Below are 27,472 nucleotides of genomic sequence, written 5' to 3'. Positions count from 1 at the left end.
GAACCCTCAGGTTGCTGGCACAGCCACTCTCCCAACCTCGCCCCAATGTAATAATTTGTTGTAATATGAGTTATTACAACAAATCTAATGTTCGAAATGCCTACAAAACGTAGTTGAATAAATATTTTAATGGAAGTATTTACAGATGCTCCTCCCCCGACAATGAGATGAATCATTGGGCAGCACACGGAGGACACGTGGTGTCTTAAAAAAAGACACATTGTGCTCTCAGTGACAAAAATGAAGTGTTGTGGACGTGTCCTCCTGTGCTTAGCAGCCTCCATCCATCTTCTCCTCGTCATCTTCGTGTTTTCATCTCAGCCTCTGCTGGCGAACTGCGCGGAGAAAACACGACGTGAGATATGGCGCCGGGGCGCAGATCCAGGTCTTTCTTACGCATGTCGTTGTTTCGCGTGATGGCCATGGCAGCTCGGGCGCGGGGACCCTGCTGCGTGAAGTGGTAGCCGAACTTCAGGATGCTGGAGTTGTTCTCCAGCATGGCGGCGATCTCCATCTCCACAGAGTCGCCCAACTTTTGCCTCTGTGGGAGAGAGAGGAGTGAGAGTCAGGCAGACCAAGGAAGATGAATTGGATGACAAGATTGATGACTGCACGTCTCTGACCTGGTTGTCGATCTTAAGCTCCACCAGTGTGGCGTTGTTGGCCATCGCCTTGATGACGGCCATCATGCCGTCGGAAGTGATGAAGTTGGACTCGATGTTCAGACTCTGCAGACTGGTGTTCTCCTTCAGCATTTCCGCACATGCCTGAAACGCGCACACAGAAACCACGTGGTACAAAATCCTCTTCCTTGATTTCCAGGATGACAACCAGCATTAAAAAGTCACATTTCTTGGACTTACGTAGGCCACAGGGTCGTTGCTCCGGGTGGCGGCGATGCTCAGAACCTCCACGTGAGAGTTTCCTTTCATCGCCTCAAAGATGTCTTTCAGGGTCGGGATCGGAATGTCCTGAAATTAAAATTAAAACCATGATAGCATCTTGCTCTTTGATGATTGGGACCTCTGAGCTCACCAACAATGATAAAATATCTGACTGTAACAAGGTTCTCCACTTATTGGGTAAATACATAACTGCGGAAAGGTTCTTTAAGTTGGATAAATAGCTGACTGCAACCAGGTTCTCCACTTAAGATAAATACCTGACTGCAACCAGGTTCTCCACTTAAGATAAATACCTGACTGCAACCAGGTTCTCCACTTAAGATAAGTACTGGACTGCAACCAGGTTCTCCTCTTAAGAATTATACCTGACTGCAACCAGGCTCTCCACTTAAGATAAGTACTGGACTGCAACCAGGTTCACCAATTAAGATAAATACCTGACTGCAACCAGGTTCTCCACCTAATATAAATACCTGAATGGAACCAGGTTCTCCACTTAAGATTAAAACCTGACTGCAACCAGGTTATCCACTTGAGATAAGTACTGGACTGCAACCAGGTTCTCCACTTAAGAATTATACCTGACTGCAACCAGGCTCTCCACTTAAGATAAGTACTGGACTGCAACCAGGTTCTCCACTTAAGATAAGTACTGGACTGCAACCAGGTTCACCAATTAAGATAAATACCTGACTGCAACCAGGTTCTCCACTAAGATAAATACCTGACTGCAACCAGGTTCTCCACTTAAGATTAAAACCTGACTGCAACCAGGTTCTCCACTTAAGATAAATACTTGACTGCAACCAGGTACTCCATTTAAGATTAAAACCTGACTGCAACCAGGTTCTCCACTTAAGATAAGTACTGGACTGCAACCAGGTTCTCCACTTAAGATAAGTACTGGACTGCAACCAGGTTCACCAATTAAGATAAATACCTGACTGCAACCAGGTTCTCCACCTAAGATAAATACCTGACTGCAACCAGGTTCTCCACTTAAGATAAATACCTGACTGCAACCAGGTTCTCCACTTAAGATAAGTACTGGACTGCAACCAGGTTTTTCACTTAAGATAAATACCTGACTGCAACCAGGTTCTCCTCTTAAAATAAGTACTGGACTGCAACCAGGTACTCCACTCAAGATTAAAATCTGACTGCAACCAGGTTTTCCACTTAAGATAAATACCTGACTGCAACCAGGTTCTCCACTTCGGAGAAATAACCGTCTGCGACACATTTCTGCACTTAGGATAAATACCTGACTGCGACAAGGTTCTCCACTCGGGAGAATACCTGTCTGTGGCAAGGTTATTCACTCAGGATAATATCTGACTGTGAGAAGGTTCTTTACTTATTACCTGGCTGCGACAAAGTTCTTAGGATAAATACCTGACTGTGTCCAGGTTCTCCACTCTGGATAATACCTAACTGCGACAAGGTTCTTCGGATAAATACCTGACAGTGACAAAGTTCTTTACTTAGGAGAAATGCCAGGCTTCGACAAGGTTCTTCACTTAGGAGGAATACCTGGCTGTGACAAGGTTCTCCACTTAGGATAAATACCTGACTGCAACAATGTTTTCCACGTAGGATAAATACCTGTCCGCAACAAGGTTCTGCAGGTAGGATAAATACCTGACTGCGACAATATTCTCCACTTTGAATAAATACCTGACTGTGGCATGGTTCTCCACTTCGGATAAATACTCGTCTGTGACAAGGTTCTGCACTCAGGATAATGTCTGACTGTGAGAAGGTTCTTTACTTAATACCTGGCTGAGACAAGGTCCTTAAGATAAATACCTGACTGTGGCAAGGTTCTCCACTTAGGATAAACACCTGGCTGTGACAAAGTTCTTAGGATAAATACTTGGCTGTGACAAGGTTCTCCACTTCAGATAAATACCTGGCTGTGACAAAGTTCTCCACTTAGGATAAACACATGGCCGTGACAAAGTTGTTAGGATAAATACCTGACTGTGGCAAGGTTCTTTACTTGGGATAAATACCTGGCTGTGACAAGGTTCTCCACTGCAGATAATTACCCGTTTGTGACAAGGTTCTGCACTCAGGATAATGTCTGACTGTGAGAAGGTTCTTTACTTAATACCTGGCTGAGACAAAGTTCTTAGGATAAATACCTGACTGTGGCAAGGTTCTCCACTTAGGATAAACACCTGGCTGTGACAAAGTTCTTAGGATAAATACTTGGCTGTGACAAGGTTCTCCACTTCAGATAAATACCCGTCTGTGACAAAGTTCTGCACTCAGGATAATGTCTGACTGTGAGAAGGTTCTTTACTTAATACCTGGCTGAGACAAAGTTCTTTGGATAAATACCTGACTGTGGCAAGGTTCTCCACTTAGGATAAACACCTGGCTGTCACAAAGTTCTTAGGATAAATACCTGGCTGTGACAAGGTTCTCCACTTCAGATAAATACCCGTCTGTGACAAAGTTCTGCACTCAGGATAATGTCTGACTGTGAGAAGGTTCTTTACTTAATACCTGGCTGAGACAAAGTTCTTAGGATAAATACCTGACTGTGGCAAGGTTCTCCACTTAGGATAAACACCTGGCTGTGAGAAAGTTCTTAGGATAAATACCTGGCTGTGACAAGGTTCTCTACTTAGGATAAATACCTGACTGTGACAATGTTCTCCACTTAGGATAAATACCTGTCCGCGACAAGGTTCCCCAGGTAGGATAAATACCTGACTGCAACACTGTTCTCCACTTAGGATGAATACCTGACTGCGGCACGGTTCTCCATTTCGGATAAATACCCGTCTGTGACAAGGTTCTGCACTCAGGATAATATCTGACTGTGAGAAGGTTCTTTACTTAATACCTGGCTAAAAAAAGTTCTTAGGATAAATACCTGCCAGTGATAAGGATATATACCTGGTTGTGACAAGGTTCTCCACTTAGGATAAACACCTGGCTGCGACAAAATTCGTATGATAAATACCTGACTGCGACAATGTTCTCCACTTAGGATAAATACCTTTCTACGACAAAATTCTTAGGATAAATACCTGACTGTGGCAACGTTCTACACTTAGGATAAACACCTGGCTGTGACAAAGTTCGTAGGATAAATACCTGACAGTGACAAAATCCTTTATTAATACCTGGCTGAGACAAGGTTCTCCACTTCAGATAAATACCCGTCTGTGACAAGGTTTTGAACTCAGGATAATGTCTGACTGTGAGAAGGTTCTTTACTTAATACCTGGCTAAGACAAAGTTCTTAGGATAAATACCTGACTGTGGCAAGGTTCTCCACTTAGGATAAACACCTGGCTGTGACAAAGTTCTTAGGATAAATACCTGTCTGCGACAAGGTTCCCCTTAATACCTGGCTAAAAAAAGTTCTTAGGATAAATACCTGACAGTGATAAGGATATATACCTGGTTGTGACAAGGTTCTCCACTTAGGATAAACACCTGGCTGCGACAAAATTCGTATGATAAATACCTGACTGCAACATTGATCTCCATTTCGGATAAATACCCGTCTGTGACAAGGTTCTGCACTCAGTATAATATCTAACTGTGAGAAGGTTCTTTACTTAATACCTGGCTAAAAAGTTATTGGGATAAATACCTTGTTGCGACAAGGTTCTCCACTTAGGATAAACACCTGACTGCGACAAAATTCATATAATAAATACCTGACAGTGACAAGGATTGATTGATTGATACTTTTATTAGTAGATTGCACAGTTCAGTACATATTCCGTACAATTGACCACTTAATGGTAACACCCGAATAAGTTTTTCAACTTGTTAATCAATTCATGGATAAATACCTGACTGCGACAATGTTTTCCACTTAGGTTAAATACCTGTCCACGACAAAATTCTTAGGATAAATACCTGACTGTGGCAACGTTCTACACTTAGGATAAACACCTGGCTGTGACAAAGTTCTTAGGATAAGTGACACAATTCTTTATTAATACCTGGCTGAGACAAAGTTCTTAGGATAAATACCTGTCTGCGACAAGGTTCCCCATGTACGATAAATACCTGACTGCAACACTGTTCTCCATTTCGGATAAATACCCGTCTGTGACATGGTTCTGCACTCAGGATAATATCTGACTGTGAGAAGGTTCTTTACTTAATAGCTGGCTAAAAAAAGTTCTTGGGATAAATACCTTGTTGCGACGAGGTTCTCCACTTAGGATAAACACCTGACTGCGCCAAAATTCATATAATAAATACCTGACAGTGACAAGGATTGATTGATTGATTGATTGATTGATACTTTTATTAGTAGATTGCACTGTTCAGCACATATTCCGTACAATTGACCACTAAATGGTAACACCCGAATAAGTTTTTCAACTTGTTAATCAATTCATGGATAAATACCTGACTGCGACAATGTTTTCCACTTAGGATAAATACCTGTCTACGACAAAATTCTTAGGATAAATACCTGACTGGGGCAAGGTTCTCCACTGACTGCGACAAAGTTAATCGGATAAATACCTGACAGTGACAATGATAAATACCTGACTGCAACAAGGTTCTCCACTTAGGTTGCTCCATCCCTACACCTACCTTGATGTTGTTGAGGTTGACCTCTGTCATAGTGCTGTCGTTGTTGTGGATCCTCTCCAGAGTCTCATCCACGTTGGTGGGGTTTGGTGGCTCATCAGGGAAGATCTTAAAGGGATCTGCTTTCACAACACCTGGAGGCCAAGCAGCAGTGATCATCAGCTGTAAGTTCAGTTAAAGTTCCCTCCCCATACGGGTCTACATACTGTTGATGCCCTCAGAGTTGGCGATGGTTCCGGTAGTTCCCAGAGCGTCGTAGTACTGCTTGTTGCTCATCAGCGTGTACATTCCCAGGATAGCTGCGTGTGCAAGAAAACACGGAGGGCGTTTAAAGGCGATGTTCGGATGTAAAAATTGGGACGAGGCGGGCTGAGCGAGATGTTGCCTCATCTCTCCTGAGGACCAGGCCTGTTTGTCGGGATAAAGATGTTGACTCGGTATTATCTTCGACCCAAGCCTCTCGTTTGAGTCACACATTAAAAGCGTTACTAAAACGGCCTTCTTTCATCTCCGTAATATCGCTAAAATTCGCTCCATTCTGTCCACTAAAGACGCTGAGATCATTATCCATGCGTTTGTTACGTCTCGCCTCGATTACTGTAACGTATTATTTTCGGGTCTCCCCATGTCTAGCATTAAAAGATTACAGTTGGTACAAAATGCGGCTGCTAGACTTTTGACAAGAACAAGAAAGTTTGATCACATTACGCCTGTACTGGCTCACCTGCACTGGCTTCCTGTGACTTTAAGGTTTTACTACTTACGTATAAAATACTACAAGGTCTAGCTCCATCCTATCTTGCCGATTGTATTGTACCATATGTCCCGGCAAGAAATCTGCGTTCAAAGGACTCCGGCTTATTAGTGATTCCCAAAGCCCAAAAAAAGTCTGCGGGCTATAGAGCGTTTTCCATTCGGGCTCCAGTACTCTGGAATGCCCTCCCGGTAACAGTTCGAGATGCCACCTCAGTAGAAGCATTTAAGTCTCATCTCAAAACTCATTTGTATACTCTAGCCTTTAAATAGACCCCCTTTTTAGACCAGTTGATCTGCCGTTTCTTTTCTTTTTCTCCTCTGTCCCTCTCTCCCTTGTGGAGGGGGTCCGGTCCCGTGGCCATGGATGAAGTACTGGCTGTCCAGAGTCGGGACCCAGGATGGACCGCTCGCTTGTGTATTGGTTGGGGACATCTCTGCGCTGCTGATCAGCCTCCGCTTGGGATGGTTTCCTGCTGGCTTCACTTTGGACGGGAATCTCGCTACTATATTGGATCCACTTTGGACTGGAGTCTCACGGTTATGTTGCATCCACTCTGGATTGGACTTTCACAATATCATGTTAGACCCGCACGACATCCGTTGCTTTCGGTTTCCCTAAAGGGGGGTTGGAGAGGTTGCCCACATATGCGGTCCTCTCCAAGGTTTCTCATAGTCATCATTGTCACCAACGTCCCACTGGGTGTGAGTTTTCCTTGCCCTTATGTGGGCTCTACCGAGAATGTCGTTGTGGTCTGTGCAGCTCTTTGAGACACTGGTGATTTAGGGCTATATAAGTAAACATTGATTGATTGATTGATTGTTGTTAGGAGTATTTGTGTTGTTAAAAAAGATTAAATATTTTTAGAGATGATTAAAAAGTGTCAGCGGGATGAAGTACATTCTTGCAGAACTTGGGTCAGCATGAGATCACATACCACACTGCAAGAAGCAAACGCTGCTACAGCTTGCTGGCAAAGAGCTGACATTTAGTACCGAGCAACAGCAAGGATCTATTCTGGTACTTTTTCACTTGAGTGAGGCCTTCCCATGTGGACCATGAAATGCTCTTTGAAATACTTAAACCCTGCTCAGACCAAGTCAGCACCCCCCCCCTCTCTCTCTCTCTGTGAAGGTGGGCATTCCTCAAGGGTCATTTCTGGGCCCACAACTCTTTAATCTGTGTGCTGTAGCGGTTGCTTTAAGGCAGGGGTAGGGAACCTATGGCTCTCGAGCCAGATATGGCTCTTTTGATGACTGCATCTGGCTCTCAGATTAATCTTAGCTGACATTGCTTAACACGATAAGTAATGAATAATTCCGCTTGTAAACACGGTGTTAAAAATAACGTTCAAAATATAAAACATTCCCATGCATTTTGATTCATTCATCCCTTTCTACCGCATCTGTTCAAGAAGTCCCATTAATGTAAGAAGTATTTTATTTATTATTGGTTAGCTTCAGAAAAACAATGTTATAAAAAATAATAAGTGAATTATATTTCTATAGCGGTTTTCTCTAGTGACTCAAAGCGCATTACATAGTGAAACCCAATATCTAAGTTGGGAGCACGTGGGTAAAGTGTCTTGCCCAAGAACACAACGGCAGTGACTAAGATAGCGGAAGCGGGAATCGAACCTGCAACCCTCAAGTTGCTGGCACGGCCACTCTACCAACCGAGCTATACCGCCCCACCACAAAAATACAATTCTAAAGTGATTTTTCGACCATCTGGTTAAAAAAAAAAAAAGTGTCATTTCACACATCCATCCATCCATCATCTTCCGCTTATCCGGGGTCGGGTCGCGGGGGCAACAGCCTAAGCAGGGAAACCCAGACTTCCCTCTCCCCAGCCACTTCGTCTAGCTCTTCCCGGGGGATCCCGAGGCGTTCCCAGGCCAGCCGGGAGACATAGTCTTCCCAACGTGTCCTGGGTCTTCCCCGTGGCCTCCTACCGGTTGGACGTGCCCTAAACACCTCCCTAGGGAGGCGTTCGGGTGGCATCCTGACCAGATGCCCGAACCACCTCATCTGGCTCCTCTCCATGTGGAGGAGCAGCGGCTTTACTTTGAGTTCCTCCCGGATGGCAGAGCTTCTCACCCTATCTCTAAGGGAGAGACCCAAACTCATTTCGGCCGCTTGTACCCGTGATCTTATCCTTTAGGTCATGATCCAAAGCTCATGAGGATGGGAACGTAGATCGACCGGTAAATTGAGAGCTTTGCCTTCCGGCTCAGCTCCTTCTTCACCACAACGGATCGGTACAACGTCCGCATTACTGAAGACGCCGCACCGATCCGCCTGTCGATCTCACGATCCACTCTTCCCCGACTCGTGAACAAGACTCCTAGGTACTTGAACTCCTCCACTTGGGGCAGGGTCTCCTCCCCAACCCGGAGATGGCACTCCACCATTTTCCGGGCGAGAACCATGGACTCGGACTTGGAGGTGCTGATTCTCATTCCGGTCGCTTCACACTCGGCTGCGAACCGATCCAGCGAGAGCTGAAGATCCCGGTCAGATGAAGCCATCAGGACCACATCATCTGCAAAAAGCAGAGACCTAATCCTGCGGTTACCAAACCGGAACCCCTCAACGCCTTGACTGCGCCTAGAAATTCTGTCCATAAAAGTTATGGCGGAGTCCAACCCTCACTGGAAATGTGTCCGACTTACTGCCAGCAATGCGGACCAAGCTCTGGCACTGATCATACAGGGAGTGGACCGCCACAATAAGACAGTCCGATACCCCATACTCTCTGAGCACTCCCCACAGGACTTCCCGAGGGACACGGTCCAATGCCTTTTCCAAGTCCACAAAGCACATGTTGAATGGTTGGGCAAACTCCCATGCACCCTCAAGAACCCTGCCGAGAGTATAGAGCTGGTCCACAGTTCCACGACCAGGACGAAAACCACACTGTTCCGCCTGAATCCGAGGTTCGACTATCCGACGTAGCCTCCTCTCCAGTACACCTGAATAAACCTTACCGGGAAGGCTGAGGAGTGTGATCCCACAATAGTTGTTGCAATATTAGACACCAATTATTTTTCCTTGTTAAACTACAATAACAACCTAACACCTTTAGTAAGAGGGTAAATAAAGAAAATATATTGTATTTTTGGACACATTATTTCCAGGCTTTTGTGGGCCGTATAAAATGACGTGGAAGGGCCGGATCTGGCCCGCAAGCCTTGAGTTTGACACCTGTGCACTCGGGTTGCGCACGGCAACTCCTCTACTGCGCCACGCCGTCTGAAATATGTTTGTCATTCTTGTTTGGTGTGGGTTCACAGTGTAGCGCATATTTGTAACAGTGTTTAAAGTTGTTTATATGGCCACGCTCAGTGTGACCTGTATGCTGTTGATCAAGTATGCCTTGCATTCACTTACATGTGTGTAGAAGCCACATATATTACGTGACTGGGCCGGCACGCTGTTTGTGAGGAGGAGAAACAGACTTGACGACAGGTTGTAGGGGACGCTAAAGGCAGTGCCTTTAAAGGCACACCACCAATATTGTTGTCCGGGTGGAATTCGGGAGATTTTCGGGAGGGGCACTGAAATTCGAGAGTCTCCCGGGAAATGGGTGAATGCGGTGTTACAGAGGCACCAGCTCTAATGTTAATTTGATATTGCCTCAAGAGCCAAATGAAATTACACGGTGGGGGCCAGATTATGTGGACACTTATGCTGCCATCTGGTGGTGTCAGAAAAGTATAACATACAATGGAATTTGGAAAAAAAAAAAAGTGTAAAAATAAGAATTAGCATGTCACTAAACATTAAGTACACATTTGTTACTTATGGACTGAATAAAAAGATGATTCTTAGTTTTTATTCTAATTAGGGTCCAATAAGCCCAAATAGCAAAGATAAATAAAAAAAGCATGTAAACAAACAGCTTGGGCCTTAAGAGGTTGAAGGCCTACTGAAAGCCACTACTAGGCAGTCTGATAGTTTATATATCAATGATGAAATATTAACATTGCAACACATGCCAATACGGCCTTTTTAGTTTACTAAATTGCAATTTTAAATTTCCCGCGAAGTCTCCTGTTGAAAACGTCACGGAATGATGACGCTTATGTTGACGCGTGCTTGTGACGTTATTGGTTGTAGCGGACATTTTATCCCAGCACCACTCAGGGCTAAAAGACGTCCGATTTAATCGCATAATTACACAGTATTCTGGACATCTGTGTTGCGGAATCTTTTGCAATTTGTTTAATTAATAATGGAGACGTCAAAGAAGAATGCTGTTGGTGGAAAGCGGTGTTTTTCGTCCGGCTATAGCAACACAAACACAGCCGGTGTTTCTTTGTTTGTTGTGAAGCTTTAATATTGAACAGAGCGGTCAAGCGTACATGTTTCTCTACCACATGTCAACCGGCAGGTTTCGGTGAGAAAATTGTGGTAATAAGTTGGCTCTTACCGTAAACATGAGCGGAGCTTGTGTCGTTCTTCCTGCAGCAGCTCCATGGCTTCACTCAGAGACACTGGCGGTCACCACACCCCTCCAACTTTCAGGTATGACTTTACAATCTCACTAAAACACTAGTAACACAACAATCAGATAAGGGATTTTCCAGAATTATCCTAGTAAATGTGTCTAATAACATCAGAATCGCTCCTGCCCTCGTCTTTTTTTTCTAGACCTTCACTCTCACTATCCTCATCCATGAATCTTTCATTCTCGCTAAAATTAATGGGGGAATTGTCGCTTTCTCGGTCAGAATCGCTCGCGCTGTTGGTGGCTATGATTGTAATCAATGTGCTGATGTGAGGAGCCCTCATACTGGTGACGTCACGCGCACATCGGCTTCTACTTCCGGTAAAGGCAAGGCTTTTCTATTAGCGACCAAAAGTTGCGAACTTTATCGTGGATGTTCTCTACTAAATCCTTTCAACAAAAATATGGCAATATCGCGAAATGATCAAGTATGACACATAAACTAGTCCCGTTTAAATAAGAAAATCTAATTTCAATAGGCCTTTAAAGGCCTACTGAAATAAGATTCGCAACTTTCGGTGCTAAGAGAAAAGCCCTGCCTCTACCGGAAGTCGCAGACGATGACATCACAAGTGTGGGGGCTCCTCACATATTCACATTGATTTTAATGGAAGCCTCCAACAAATTTGCGCGAGGATGAATGATTCGTGTTTGAGGATATTGATAGCGACGGACTAGAGAAAAAAAACGAGTTTAAAAAAAAAAAAAACGCAAATGCATTGGGACGGATTCCGATGTTTTTAAACACATTTACTAGGATAATTCCGGGAAATCCTTTATCTTTCTATTGTGTTGCTAGTGTTTTAGTGAGTTAAATATTAACTGATAGTTGGAAGGGTGTCTCCACGGGTGTCTTGAATTGAATTGAAATATTTATTTCAAACCTGCACAGTACAACTAAACACAGTTTTTTTTTTTTTAACATGTTCAATCAATCAATCAATCAATGTTTATTTATATAGCCCCAAATCACAAATGTCTCAAAGGACTTCACAAATCATTACGACTACAACATCCTCGGAAGAACCCACAAAAGGGCTAGGAAAACTCACACCCAGTGGGCAGGGAGAATTCACATCCAGTGGGACGCCAGTGACAATGCTGACTATGAGAAACCTTGGAGAGGACCTCAGATGTGGGCAACCCCCCTCTAGGGGACCGAAAGCAATGGATGTCGAGCGGGTCTAACATGATACTGTGAAAGTTCAATCCATAGTGGCTCCAACACAGCCGCGAGAGTTCAGTTCAAGCGGATCCAAGACAGCAGCGAGAGTCCCGTCCACAGGAAACCATCTCAAGCGGATCAGCAGCGTAGAGATGTCCCCAACCGATACAGGCGAGCGGTCCATCCTGGGTCTCGACTCTGGACAGCCAGTACTTCATCCATGGTCATCGTGTTGGCAAAGATATTTATGCAAGGCTTGAAACGGGGTTGGATGAAGCAGCTGCTTATAATAGCCCAACTCCTCTCACTCATTCCACATTTAACACAAACAATACAAGAACAATAGTCTATAAACAAAACAAGAAAAACTCCTGTACACTAACAATACTATGAGACAAGACAAGACGAGACAAAACACACACACACACGGGCCCAAACACTCTCCGACCATACACCTCTCTCCCATCGCTCTGTGCTGAAAGTATCACTCTTTTTCCTCCTTATACTTCTTTTTTAAACAGTGTTTTAAATTGAATCATGCTAGAACACGTTTTTAACTCGTCCCCTAAGTTGTTCCACAGACTGACTCCATGCACTGAAATGCACATTGATTTTAAATTGGTTCTAAATTTATCCATCCATCCATCCATTATCTTCCGCTTATCCGAGGTCGGCTCGCGGGGGCAACAGCCTAAGCAGGGGAACCCAGACTTCCCTCTCCCCAGCCACTTCGTCTAGCTCTTCCCGGGGGATCCCGAGGCGTTCCCAGGCCAGCCGGGAGACATAGTCTTCCCAACGTGTCCTGGGTCTTCCCCGTGGCCTCCTACCGGTTGGACGTGCCCTAAACACCTCCCTAGGGAGGCGTTCGGGTGGCATCCTGACCAGATGCCCGAACCACCTCATCTGGCTCCTCTCCATGTGGAGGAGCAGCGGCTTTACTTTGAGTTCCTCCCGGATGGCAGAGCTTCTCACCCTATCTCTAAGGGAGAGACCCAAACTCATTTCGGCCGCTTGTACCCGTGATCTTATCCTTTCGGTCATGACCCAAAGCTCATGACCATAGGTGAGGATGGGAATGTAGATCGACCGGTAAATTGAGAGCTTTGCCTTCCGGCTCAGCTCCTTCTTCACCACAACGGATCGGTACAACGTCCGCATTACTGAAGACGCCGCACCGATCCGCCTGTCGATCTCACGATCCACTCTTCCCCGACTCGTGAACAAGACTCCTAGGTACTTGAACTCCTCCACTTGGGGCAGGGTCTCCTCCCCAACCCGGAGATGGCACTCCACCCTTTTCGGGGCGAGAACCATGGACTCGGACTTGGAGGTGCTGATTCTCATTCCAGTCGCTTCACACTCGGCTGCGAACCGATCCAGCGAAAGCTGAAGATCCCGGTCAGATGAAGCCATCAGGACCACATCATCTGCAAAAAGCAGAGACCTAATCCTGCGGTCACCAAACCGGAACCCCTCAATGCCTTGACTGCGCCTAGAAATTCTGTCCATAAAAGTTATGAACAGAATCGGTGACAAAGGACAGCCTTGGCAGAGTCCAACCCTCACTGGAAATGTTCTAAATTTAGGCAAATATAAATTTGTTGTTTCCTCTTAAACCGTAACTATGGTGATCATCTTTGTCATGGAATAGGTTCTGTGTATTGGATGGTAAGAGAGTTTTGGGATGCCCTAAACATAATTTGAGCGGTTTTAAAATTGATCACATCGTTCAGTTTAAGTTGCTTTAAGTTCATAAATTGACGTCAATGTCTCAGGGAAGTCGACGGCAGCTTCATGGACGGCACAAGCTCAGCTTTTCTCCGGTACGAAGCGACTTTTTAACCACAATTTTCTCACCGAAACCTGCTGATTGACATTTGGTCGGGATCCATAGTAAATTTTCACCTCCGGGAATTTCAAACAAGGAATCACCATGTGTTTGTGTGGCTAAAGCCTAAAGCTTCCCAACTCCATCTTTCTACTGTGACTTCTCCAATATTAATTGAACAAATTGCAAAAGATTCAGCAACACCGATCTCCGAAATACTGTGTAATTATGCCGTTAAAGCAGACGACGTTTAGCTGTTTTGTTTGTTTTACAAGATTATTCACAATACCATATAACAATTACAATAATGGTGAATATCATCATTTAAAGATGATATTCACCAAAGATAAATAAGCTAGAAGAAGCTTTTAACAGGGGGTCCAAAAGAAAATATATAGATGGAAAGATTAAACATGGTAGCAAGCACAACAACAACGCTATTTGATAAACACAAGATAATAGTACTAAAGCAAGCATACACATACATACATACATTCATTCAACCATGCAAAACCCAACAGTAGTCTACCCCACATGAGGCATTAAAGATATGTAGTTAATAGGTACGTTTTCAGTTTCTTTTTGAAGTTGGAGAATGGATACAGCGTCTTGAGGCTCTCATTAAGCTGGTTCCAAATCTTTGGTCCCCTGCATACGACACTGCGAGCGGTACAAGCCAGTAAACGATGTTTACCTGTTATCAGATCTAAGTTACGAGTGTTGTGGGCATGCTGGGGATGGTAGATAGGAACCAAATGCGGCTGCTAGACTTCTGACAATAACAAGAAAGTTTGATCACATTACGCCTGTACTGGCTCACCTGCACTGGCTTCCTGTGCACTTAAGATGTGACTTTAAGGTTTTACTACTTACGTATAAAATACTACACGGTCTAGCTCCAGCCTATCTTGCCGATTGTATTGTACCATATGTCCCGGCAAGAAATCTGTGTTCAAAAGACTCCGGCTTATTAGTGATTCCTAGAGCCCCAAAAAAAGTCTGCAGGCTATAGAGCGTTTTCCGTTCGGGCTCCAGTACTCTGGAATGCCCTCCCGGTAACAGTTCGAGATGCCACCTCAGTAGAAGCATTTAAGTCTCACCTTAAAACTCATCTGTATACTCTAGCCTTTAAACAGACCTCCTTTTTAGACCAGTTGATCTGCCGCTTCTTTTCTTTTTTCTCCTATGTCCCCCCCTCCCTTGTGGAGGGCGTCCGGTCCGATGACCATGGATGAAGTACTGGCTGTCCAGAGTTGAGACCCAGGATGGACCGCTCGCCTGTGTATCGGTTGGGGACATCTCTACGCTGCTGATCCGCCTCCGCTTGAGATGGTTTCCTGTGGACGGGACTCTGGCTGCTGTCTTGGATCCGCTTTGAACTGAACTCTCGCGGCTGTGTTGGAGCCACTATGGATTGAACTTTCACAGTATCATGTTAGACCCGCTCGACATCCATTGCTTTCGGTCCCCTAGAGAGGTGGGGGGGTTGCCCACTTCTGAGGTCCTCTCCAAGGTTTCTCATAGTCAGCATTGTCACTGGCGTCCCACTGGGTGTGAATTCTCCTTGCCCTTTTGTGGGTTCTTCCGAGGATGTCGTCGTCGTAATGGTTTGTGCAGTTCTTTGAGACATTTGTGATTTGGGGCTATATAAATAAACATTGATTGATTGATTGATTGAAGATCCAGCCTGTAAATGACTTAAAGGTTAAACAAGCATTTTGATAAATATTGAACTCTGTCAGTCTTAAGAGATGATATTTATGGAATAGATGACAAGTGGTGCGTGTGCGTAGCGCTCATACTTCCTAAAAACGTGTGACGTCTTGCGTACACGTCATCGTTACACGACGTTTTCAAGACGAAACTCCGCGGGAAATTTAAAATTGCAATTCAGTAAACTAAAAAGGCCGCATTGGCATGTGTTGCACGGCTGAGAACGACATATTTACAAAGACTCCGGCTTATTAGTGATTCCTAGAGCCCAAAAAAAGTCTGCGGGCTATAGAGCGTTTTCCGTTCGGGCTCCAGTACTCTGGAATGCCCTCCCGGTAACAGTTCGAGATGCCACCTCAGTAGAAGCATTTAAGTCTCACCTTAAAACTCATTTGTATACTCTAGCCTTTAAATAGACTCCCTTTTTAGACCAGTTGATCTGCCGCTTCTTTTCTTTTTCTCCTATGTCCCACTCTCCCTTGTGGAGGGGGTCCGGTCCGATCCGGTGGCCATGTACTGCTTGCCTGTGTATCGGCTGGGGACATCTCTGCGCTGCTGATCCGCCTCCGCTTGGGATGGTTTTCTGCTGGCTCCGCTGTGAACGGGACTCTCGCTGCTGTGTTGGATCCGCTTTGGACTGGACTCTCGCGACTGTGTTGGATCCATTGTGGATTGAACTTTCACAGTATCATGTTAGACCCGCTCGACATCCATTGCTTTCCTCCTCTCCAAGGTTCTCATAGTCATCATTGTCACCGACGTCCCACTGGGTGTGAGTTTTCCTTGCCCTTATGTGGGCCTACCGAGGATGTCGTGGTGGTTTGTGCAGCCCTTTGAGACACTAGTGATTTAGGGCTATATAAGTAAACATTGATTGATTGATTGATATACTTCACTTATCCTCAAGTTTGTGCTTTCCTCGCAGTTTCACATTGCGAACTAAAACACGACCACCAACGTCTAAACTAGATGGGGTAACTCGTTTATCAAATCTTCTTTTATATATAGTATTCAGCCTATGTTCCTATACCATCATTTTTAATAAGTGATGGTATTACTGCAGGCCAGCACGGTGTAACAGGTGTGAGTGCATGTGCCTCACAATACGAAGGTCCTGAGTTTTCCTTGGTTCAATCCCGGGCTCGGGATCTTTTTGTGTGGAGTTTGCATGTTCTCCCCGTGACTGCGTGGGTTCCCTCCGCGTACTTCGAATTCCTCCCACTTCCAAAGACATGCACCTGGGGATAGGTTGATTGGCAACACTAAATTGGCCCCTAGTGTGTGAATGTGAGGGTGAATCTAAGGCGGTTTAGCTCGGTTGGTTGAGTGGCCGTGCCAGCAACTTGAGGGTTGCAGGTTCGATTCCCGCTCCCGCCATCCTGGTCAATGCCGTTGTGTCCTTGGGCAAGACACTTTACCCACCTGCTCCCAGTGCCACCCACACTGGTTTAAATGTAACTTAGATATTGGGTATGTAAAGTGCTTTGAGTCACTAGAGAAAAGCGCTATATAAATATAATTCACTTCACTTCACAATGTTGTCTGTCTATCTGTGTTGGCCCTGTCATGAGGTGCCGACTTGTCCAGGGTGTACAACGCCTTCCGCCCGAATGCAGCTGAGCTAGGCTTCAGCAACCCCCCGCGACCCCAAACAGGACAAGCGGTAGAAAATGGATGGATGGTATTACTGCTTCCAAAGCACATCATTTCACAGAAACGTTCACTTCAGTGGAATTCAAGATCTTGTTTGCAGCCCCTAAACATTCACTCACTGTCATTTTGTTGTTTTTTTTTCACCGAAAAAAAGCAAAACCTTGGTCATTGTCACTGATGTGTTGAAATTGAAGTTTACTTTTTCGATATCATATCTGGTGCTTGCTTCGTAAAAAAAAAGTAATTTTTAGAGGAGGAAGGGAAGGTGTACAGAAAGGTAAAAAACAAACCTTGACTGAGATATATTTACCAACTTTTTATTTTTATTTTGTAAGAGTTTTTGACTTCTACCTCTTAAATATGCCTGGATCTGTTGCCAGATAGTACCTTTTTTCTTCCAAGAAATCTAAGTTGTGGTTGGATTACAAAACGCAAAACTAAATATAAATATATAAAACAAAATCAAATGTTCCCTTGATTTAAATGATTTTGAATGAAATATGTTGCATTTTGCAAATAGGGATGACTCAGCTCGGTTGGTAGAGTGGTCGTGCCAGCAACTTGAGGGTTGCAGGTTCGATTCCCGCTCCGCCGTCCTAGTCACTGCCGTTGTGTCCTTGGGCAAGACACTTTACCCACCTGCTCCCAGTTCCACCCACACTGGTTTAAATGTAACTTAGATGTTGGGTTTCACAATGTAAAGCGCTTTGAGTCACTAGAGAAAAGCGCTATATAAATATAATTCACTACACTTCACTTCACTTATTGTGTTTTGCAGATTTCTCAGCATATCTAGCAGCACGCTTGAAACTTTGCTCGAGCCGTGAACATAAATGCTCAACATACTGGGAATGTGGTTTTGACTGCTTTCCTCGGACTGGAAGACTGAAAGCAAGACTAACTGGAAGGCGGGGTGAGCGACCAAACATTAATTCAAATGGCGTGAATCCAATTACATAATCCATCCATCCATCCATCATCTTCCGCTTATCCGAGGTCGGGTCGCGGGGGCAACAGCCTAAGCAGGGAAGCCCAGACTTCCCTCTCCCCAGCCACTTCGTCTAGCTCTTCCCGGGGGATCCCGAGGCGTTCCCAGGCCTGCCGGGAGACATAGTCTTCCCAACGTGTCCTGGGTCTTCCCCGTGGCCTCCTACCGGTTGGACGTGCCCTAAACAACTCCCTAGGGAGGCGTTCGGGTGGCATCCTGACCAGATGCCCGAACCACCTCATCTGGCTCCTCTCCATGTGGAGGAGCAGCGGCTTTACTTTGAGTTCCTCCCGGATGGCAGAGCTTCTCACCCTATCTCTAAGGGAGAGACCCAAACTCATTTCGGCCGCTTGTACCCGTGATCTTATCCTTTCGGTCATGACCCAAAGCTCATGACCATAGGTGAGGATGGGAACGTAGATCGACCGGTAAATTGAGAGCTTTGCCTTCCGGCTCAGCTCCTTCTTCACCACAACGGATCGGTACAACGTCCGCATTACTGAAGACGTATTCTTTCCATCGCTTCTTCTGCTCGGGCTCCAAGGTTCCGAGCATACTTAATAGAGTTCGGTTAAAGCGCTCTACAGGGTTCCCTCGTGGATGATACGGAGTAGTTCTTGTCTTAACAATACCAACAATCTCATAGAGTTCTTTTATGAGCTTAGACTCAAAGTCTGGTCCTTGATCAGTATGCAGTTTCTCGGGTTACTATGAAGTGTTCCCACAAGTAATGTGCAACGGTATGTGCTTTCTGATCAGGGGTAGGTAAAGCCACAGCAAACTTGGTAAAGTGATCCGTAAGAACTAGTATGTCTTTGGTGTTACTCTGGTCAAGTTTTAAAGATAAAAAATCCAGACACACCATCTCAAGTGGCCGAGTGGTGGTAATATTAACCAAAGGTGCGGCTCTCTCTGGTGGGGATTTTCGTCGGACACAAGTCCTGATTTTGGTTTCAAGATCTGTTGACATATGTGGCCCAAAAAAGTCTAGAGCGTACCAGGTCTAGTGTTCGCTCAACACCTAAGTATCCCATGTCATTGGGAAGACTTTTCAGAACCAAGGCCCTCAACCCTTCAGGTAAAAACGAGCTGGAAAAGTTTCTTCATCTCTCTCTTTCCTTCTTCTATAGAGGACACCATCCACCAATTCCAGGCGGTTTAATTCTCGAAGAAGCAATTTACCGGTCGATCTACGTTCCCATCCTCACCTATGGTCATGAGCTTTGGGTCATGACCGAAAGGATAAGATCACGGGTACAAGCGGCCGAAATGAGTTTCCTCCGCCGGGTGGCAGGTCTCTCCCTTAGAGATAGGGTGAGAAGCTCTGTCATCCGGGAGGAACTCAAAGTAAAGCCGCTGAGTCCATGGTTCTCTCCCGGAAAAGGGTGGAGTGCCATCTCCGGGTTGGGGAGGAGACCCTGCCCCAAGTGGAGGAGTTCAAGTACCTCGGAGTCTTGTTCACGAGTGAGGGAAGAGTGGATTGTGAGATCGACAGGCGGATCGGTGCGGCATCTTCAGTAATGCGAACGTTGTACCGATCCGTTGTGGTGAAGAAGGAGCTGAGCCGGAAGGCAAAGCTCTCAATTTACCGGTCGATCTACGTTCCCATCCTCACCTATGGTCATGAGCTTTGGGTCATGACCGAAAGGATAAGATCACGGGTACAAGCGGCCGAAATGAGTTTGGGTCTCTCCCTTAGAGATCGGGTGAGAAGCTCTGCCATCCGGGAGGAACTCAAAGTAAAGCCGCTGCTCCTCCACATCGAGAGGAGCCAGATGAGGTGGTTCGGGCATCTGGTCAGGATGTCACCCGAACGCCTCCCTAGGGAGGTGTTTAGGGCACGTCCAACCGGTAGGAGGCCACGGGTAAGACCCGGGACACGTTGGGAAGACTATGTCTCCCGGCTGGCCTGGGAACGCCTCGGGATCCCCCGGGAAGAGCTAGACGAAGTGGCTGGGGAGAGGGAAGTCTGGGTTTCCCTGCTTAGGCTGTTGCCCCCGCGACCGGACCTCGGATAAGCGGAAGATGATGGATGGATGGATGGAAGCAATTCCAATTCAGGAAGCTCGTGTCTCACTGTTGGAGATACATGCTCTCCCGTTTCCAACCTCTCGGATGGATTGATCAGATCTCTGTTTCTCCCTGATTTCCTCAATAAACAAGGCTAGAACGACAATGTTAATATTTCATCATTGATATATAAACTATCAGACTGCGTGGTCGGTAGTAGTAGATTTCAGTAGGCCTTTAACGTGTGTATTTAGTGAGGACAATATTGTAAACAGACCTAAAAAAAAGGAGCCTCATCATCACCAGGAGGGGGCAGCACTGTGGCTCATTCAACAACCTTCTTGCCACCTAACTGTGTCACACACCAACTGCTGTGACCCCATCAGCCCCCAACCCACCCACCTACCAACTGACCCCCCGGGCGGGGCCACCATGCAAAGGCAGACCAGTGAGACAGCTGCCTGCTTAGCCATAAACACCCCCCTCCAACTCACCCCTGAGAATAACCCTGCTAGCTTTACAGCTCCAACTAGCCTCGTTTGTGTAGCGTAGCAACATGCTAACATCATAAAAAAAAAGATTCTAATTACATGTGTCTATCTAATCTCTCTCTGGCCCAACTCTTCATCCCCTTCGGAACCCGCTTGCCAAAAAGCACCACAAAAGGCTGACGGGAGCCAACTCCGCTTAATCCTCATTTGGACCCGGTCCAGTTCCAAGTCTCTACGGAGGTAGACAAACAGCGGGTCCAGTGGGGGATCACTGTCAACATGCTTTGGCCCTTCAGAACCAAGTAGCAGCCCTGAGGAGGATTTTAGAACCTCTGTGGGTTTTAGCAGAATTAATCAATCCTGGCTTTCAACGTCTAAAACCAAAACCATCGTTCTAGCGCATGTGGTCCAGGTTTGTTCCTGAAAATATTCTTAATCGTGCATCATTAGTTGGTGCCTCCGTATGTATGTCTGGTTTAAAAAGATATCCTATCTTTCTCGCGCACACTACATACACCCTTCTCGGACGGCCCGTTTATTTTTGAGTTGCTGAGTTTGAGGAATCGGATCCTGCCGCATGTCTGGCCATGTGGATGTTCGAGCTGCTGGGCGAACTAGAACTATTTGGGTCAGCGCCGCCGTGCTGGCACAAAGGGTTAACGAGCGGCTGAGGACAAAGAGGAAACATGGCTGCTGTTTTTTTTTTTTTTTCTTTCTCTCACATTATGTTCTCATCGGGTCCGGAAAACAGTGAAACAAAGAATGTCTCTTCACTTGAAACACAATCATTAGGGACTTTTACGGCTGTCAAGAGATCAACATGTAGACTACATTTAGAACTGCAAGCAATGGACGAAGTCAGTAAATCTTTGGGTTCTACAAACCCCGTTTCCGTATGAGTTGGGAAATTGTGTTAGATGTAAATATAAACGGAATACAAGGATTTGTAAATTGTTTTCAACCCATATTCAGTTGAATGCACTACAAAGACAAGATGTTTGATGTTCAAACTCATAAACTTTTTGTTTTTGTGCAAATAATAATTAACTCAGAATTTCATGGCTGCAAAACGTGCCAAAGTAGTTGGGAAAGGGCATGTTCACCACTGTGTTACATTATCTCGCTGCTGTGTTGGGTCCGCTTTGGACTGGACTCTCGCGACTGTGTTGGATCCATTATGGATTGAACTTTCACAGTATCATGTTAGACCCGCTCGACATCCATTGCTTTCCTCCTCTCCAAGGTTCTCATAGTCATCATTGTCACAGACGTCCCACTGGGTGTGAGTTTTCCTTGCCCTTATGTGGGCCTACCGAGGATGTCGTAGTGGTTTGTGCAGCCCTTTGAGACACTAATGATTTAGGGCTATATAAGTAAACATTGATTGATTGATTGATTGATTATCTTTTCTTTTAACAACACTCAATAAACATTTGGGAACTGAGGAAACTAATTGTTGAAGCTTTGAAAGTGGAATTCTTTCCCATTCTTGTTTTATGTAGAGCTTCAGTCGTTCAACACTCCGCTGTCGTATTTTACGCTTCATACATTTACGATGGGAGACAGGTCTGGACTGCAGGCGGGCCAGGAAAGTACCCGCACTCTTTTTTTTACGAAGCCCCGCTTTTGTAACACGTGCTGAATGTGGCTTGGCATTGCTTTGCTGAAATAAGCAGGGGCGTCCATGAAAAAGACGGCGCTTAGATGGCAGCATATGTTGTTCCAAAACCTGAATGTACCTTTCAGCATTAATGGTGCCTTCACAGATGTGTAAGTTACCCATGCCTTGGGCACTAATGCACCCCCATACCATCACAGATGCTGGCTTTTGAACTTTGCGTCGATAACAGTCTGGATGACACGATGTCGAATATTTCCAAAAACAATTAGAAATGTGGACTCGTCAGACCACAGAACACTTTTCCACTTTGCATCAATCCATCTTAGATGGAAGCCCTAGCGGCTTTTCTGGATGTTGTTGATGAATGGCTTTCACTTTGCATAGTAGAGCTTTAACTTGCACTTACACATGTAGCGACAAACTGTATTTAGTGACAGTGGTTTTCTGAGGGGTTCCTGAGCCCATGTGGTGATATCCTTTAGAGATTTATGTCGGTTTTTGATACAGTGCCGTCTGAGGGATCAAAGGTCACGGTCATTCAATGTTGGTTTCCGGCCATGCCAGATTCTCTGAACCTTTTGATGATATTATGAACCATAGATGTTGAAATCCCTAAATTTCTTGCAATTGCACTTTGAGAAACGTTGTTCTTAAACTGTTTGACCATTTGCTCAAGCAGTTGTGGACAAAGGGGTGTACCTCGCCCCATCCTTTCTTGTGAAAGACTGAGCAGTTTTTGGGAAGCTGTTTTATACCCAATCATGGCACCCACCTGTTCCTAATAAGCCTGCACACCTGTGGGATGTTCCAAATAAGTGTTTGATGAGCATTCCTCAACTTTATCAGTATTTATTGCCACCTTTCCCAACTTCTTTGTCACGTGTTGCTGGCATCAAATTCTAAAGTTATTGATTTGCACAAAAAAAATGTTTATCAGTTTGAACATCAAATATGTTGTCTTTGTAGCATATTCAACTGAATATGGGTTGGAAAGGATTTGCAAATTTTGTTTATATTTACATCTAACACAATTTCCCAACTCATATGGAAACATGGTTTGTACTAAGCAATGTCGACTGATTGTGCTGTGACTGAACTAGGGTTGTACGCTTTACTGGTCTGAGTATAGTACCGCGATACTAATGAATCACATTCGGTACTATACCGCCTCTAAAAAGTAGCGGTTGCCCGCGCCTGTGTCATTGCTGGTTTACAAGCAGAGGAGCATGTTCGGCAGCACACAATCACAGAGTACTTACAAGTGTGTAGACAGAAATGGGAGAACGGATGCATTTTGGCTTGGAAACTAACAATGAAGGTGAAGTTATAACACTGGAATAGGGGCTTTAAGACATGGCGTGCCAGCTTGCGGCTAAAGTCCATCCGCAGTCTGCAGTGTTCAAGCGACTTCTAAATCGCTAATTCTCGCCTCCTTGGCGACAAAGTAAGTTTCTTACAAGTATCATCCCTGCAGGACGAGGAAGAGCTAAACATGCTTCACTCCACGCCGTCACAATGTAAACAAACGCCACGGGTGGATCTACATCTGAGATCCACTGTAACGATACCAAGTCCAGGAGCATATCTAGTCAATACCTCTATAATTACATCGATATTTGCCATCACAACATCTTCTTTCGTGTTCTTTTTTTATTAATATTTAAAATTAAAGTACAAAAGATAGTCACACACACACTAAGTGTGGGGAAATTTGTCCTCTGCACTTGACCCATCCCCTTGTTCACCCCCTGGGAGGTGAGGGGAGCAGTGAGCAGCAGCGGTGGCCGCGCCCGGGAATCATTTTTGGTGATTTAACCCCCAATTCCAACCCCTTGATGCAGACTATTTGGTATGACCCGGCCGGGATTTGAACTCACGACCTACCAATCTCAGGGCGGACACTAATCACTAGGCCACTGAGCAGGTTATGTGATGTTATATTACATTATATATCTATATATATATATGTATAAACATACATATATATATATATATATACACATACACACACACACACACACACACACACACACACACACATACATACATACATACATATATATATATATATATATATATATATATATATATATATATATATATATACACATACATATATCCATTTTCTACCACTTATTCCCTTCGGGGTCGTGGGGGCGCTGGAGCCTATTTCTCAGCTACCTTTCGGCGGAAGGTGGTGTATAACCTTGGACAAAATGCCACCTTATCGCAGTGCATATATATATTAGGGCTGCGAATCTTTGGGTGTCCCACGATTCGATTAAATGTCGATTCTTGGGGTCACGATTCGAAAATATATAGATTTTTTCGATTCGACGCGATTCTCGATTTAAAACCGATAGTTTTCCGATTCAAAAGGATTCTGTATTCATTCAATACATAAGATTTCAGCAGGATCTACCCCAGTCTGCTGACATGCTAGCAGAGTAGTAGATTTAAAAAAAAAAAAAGCTTTTATAAATTATAACTAATATTGATACTGTTGTTGATAATATTCATTTTTTGTTTCACTACTTTTGGTTTGTTCTGTGTCGTGTTTGTCTCTCCTCTCAATTGCTCTGTTTATTGCAGTTCTGAGTGTTGCTGGCTCAGGTTTTGGAATTGGATTGCATTGTTATGGTATTGCTGTGTAGTGGTTTGTTGGATTGATAAAAAATAAAAAAAATAATAAAAAATCAATTAAAAAAAATAGATTTAAAAAAAAAAAAGAGAATCGATTCTGAATCGCACAACGTATTCGAATCGATTTTTTCCCACACCCCTAGTATATATTATATTATATATATATTATATGTGACCTCGGACTACGTTAAGGTAACGTGTGGAGTTCCCCAGGGTTCGGTCCTTGGCCCTGCACTCTTCAGCATCTACATGCTGCTGCTAGGTGACATCATACGCAAATACGGTGTTAGCTTTCACTGTTATGCTGATGACACCCAACTCTACATGCCCCTAAAGCTGACCAACACGCCGGATTGTAGTCAGCTGGAGGCGTGTCTTAATGAAATTAAACAATGGATGTCCGCTAACTTTTTGCAACTCAACGCCCAAAAAACGGAAATGCTGATTATCGGTCCTGCTAGACACCGACCTCTATTTAATAATACAGCTTTAACATTTGACAACCAAACAATTAAACAAGGCGACTCGGTAAAGAATCTGGGTATTATCTTCGACCCAACTCTCTCCTTTGAGGTACACATTAAAAGCGTTACTAAAACGGCCTTCTTTCATCTCCGTAATATCGCTAAAATTCGCTCCATTCTGTCCACTAAAGACGCCGAGATCATTATCCATGCGTTTGTTACGTCTCGCCTCGACTACTGTAACGTATTATTTTCGGGTCTCCCCATGTCTAGCATTAAAAGATTACAGTTGGTACAAAATGCGGCTGCTAGACTTTTGACAAGAACAAGAAAGTTTGATCACATTACGCCTGTACTGGCTCACCTGCACTGGCTTCCTGTGCACTTAAGATGTGACTTTAAGGTTTTACTACTTACGTATAAAATACTACACGGTCTAGCTCCATCCTATCTTGCCGATTGTATTGTACCATATGTCCCGGCAAGAAATCTGCGTTCAAAGGACTCCGGCTTATTAGTGATTCCCAAAGCCCAAAAAAAGTCTGCGGGCTATAGAGCGTTTTCCGTTCGGGCTCCAGTACTCTGGAATGCCCTCCCGGTAACAGTTCGAGATGCCACCTCAGTAGAAGCATTTAAGTCTCACCTTAAAACTAATTTGTATACTCTAGCCTTTAAATAGACTCCCTTTTTAGACCAGTTGATCTGCCGTTTCTTTTCTTTTTCTCCTATGTCCCACTCTCCCTTGTGGAGGGGGTCCGGTCCGATCCGATGGCCATGTACTGCTTGCCTGTGTATCGGCTGGGGACATCTCTGCGCTGCTGATCCGCCTCCGCTTGGGATGGTTTCCTGCTGGCTCCGCTATGAACGGGACTCTCGCTGCTGTGTTGGATCCGCTTTGGACTGGACTCTTGAGACTGTGTTGGATCCATTATGGATTGAACTTTCACAGTATCATGTTAGACCCGCTCGACATCCATTGCTTTCGTCCTCTCCAAGGTTCTCATAGTCATCATTGTCACCGACGTCCCACTGGGTGTGAGTTTTCCTTGCCCTTATGTGGGCCTACCGAGGATGTCGTGGTTTGTGCAGCCCTTTGAGACACTAGTGATTTAGGGCTATATAAGTAAACATTGATTGATTGATTGATATATATATATATATATAGATCCATTCTCTACGATTGTAGGGGAATAAGCGATAGTAAATGGATGGATGGGCATTTTCTACAGCTTGTCCCTTTTGGGATTGCGGGGGGGGTGCTGGAGCCTCTTTCAGCTGTATATATATATACACATATATTTTTTGTTAAACTAAAGCCAATAATGACATTTTTTGTGGTGCCCTTTATTTAGAGAAGTATCGAAAAGTATCGAAATACATTTTGATACCAGTACCAAGATATTGGTATCGGGACAACACTGTACTGAACCCTGATGTCTAGTTGGATCGTACCAACAAGAAGTCTCACCTGCGATGTCACACATTTCGGCGTCCGTTGCGTTCTTGAGCGCCTCCTCAAGCTCCGGCTCCAGGATGACCTGCTCGTGCACCGGAATCTCTGCGGCCTTTTTGGCCACAAAGGCTTTTCCTGGAAGAACACAACGAGTAACTTTGTTGGACTGACTATGGGCCCGGTGTCATTCCTTGAACCATGGCACGACCCCGACGACCCACCTTTTTTCTCCCCCGTGAAGGGCACCAGTTCCTCCTTGTCCGGGTGCTCCATGGCCTGTTTCTCCAGGTGCTGCTGCAGAGCGCCGCGGTCAAACGGCCCTGTTGGACTTTTCTTCGTCTGGTCACGCTGCCGAAAGCCAGCGGGTAGCATGGCGTTCTTGGAGGTTAGAGGGAATGTTGATATGATGAGGGAGGAAGGGTTAGGTGGGCTCTGTTGAATGGTGCGCTCCTTCTACCTCGGGGTCCATCTCCTGAAGGTCATACTCCAGCTGGTCCAGCTCCTCGGGACTCAGGCCCTTGAGGATGGCGTCCTCGTCGATGTCCCTGGGGTCCGACATGGCTCGCTTTGGGTGGGGCTGGGGTGGGTCGCTCTCACACGCCGCAACACACCGCTGGGCAGGGGTGGGCGGGGCTCTGCCAGAGACAAACATGAGCATCTTTACACGTAATAACATAGGTGTCACATGACCTCG

The 27,472-nt window shown here is 45.1% G+C and overlaps 1 protein-coding gene across 1 annotated transcript; it reads right to left on the bottom strand.

Annotated features, from left to right (window-relative positions):
- Positions 1-110: 110 nt before the first annotated feature.
- Positions 111-27,411, bottom strand: tmod4 (tropomodulin 4 (muscle)). Its single transcript, XM_061881717.1, has 9 exons — positions 27,236-27,411; positions 27,000-27,156; positions 26,794-26,913; positions 5,690-5,782; positions 5,487-5,617; positions 864-971; positions 624-767; positions 397-541; positions 111-335 (listed from the first exon to the last, which is right to left on the bottom strand). Exons 1-9 carry the CDS (start codon positions 27,335-27,337, stop codon positions 313-315), a joined length of 1,023 nt encoding a protein of 340 aa, XP_061737701.1. The 5' UTR covers positions 27,338-27,411; the 3' UTR covers positions 111-312.
- Positions 27,412-27,472: the final 61 nt, after the last annotated feature.

The sequence above is a fragment of the Nerophis ophidion genome, linkage group LG21 (genome assembly GCF_033978795.1).
Source record: "Nerophis ophidion isolate RoL-2023_Sa linkage group LG21, RoL_Noph_v1.0, whole genome shotgun sequence".
NCBI classification, from domain to species: Eukaryota; Metazoa; Chordata; class Actinopteri; order Syngnathiformes; family Syngnathidae; genus Nerophis; species Nerophis ophidion.
The sequence above is the reverse complement of the archived record's forward strand: the minus strand, read 5'-3'. Positions and strand labels throughout refer to the sequence as shown.

What these genes read in the sequence shown, in the direction of transcription:
- tmod4 (XM_061881717.1), bottom strand. Translation starts at nt 27,337, where the DNA reads ATGTCGGACCCCAGGGACATCGACGAGGACGCCATCCTCAAGGGCCTG. An exon ending in CAACTCTGAGGGCATCAACA is followed by an intron (nt 5,618 to 5,689) that starts GTATGTAGACCC and finishes CTTGGCCTCCAG; the next exon opens with GTGTTGTGAAAGCAGATCCC. An exon ending in CACGCGAAACAACGACATGC is followed by an intron (nt 336 to 396) that starts GTAAGAAAGACC and finishes TTCTCCGCGCAG; the next exon opens with TTCGCCAGCAGAGGCTGAGA.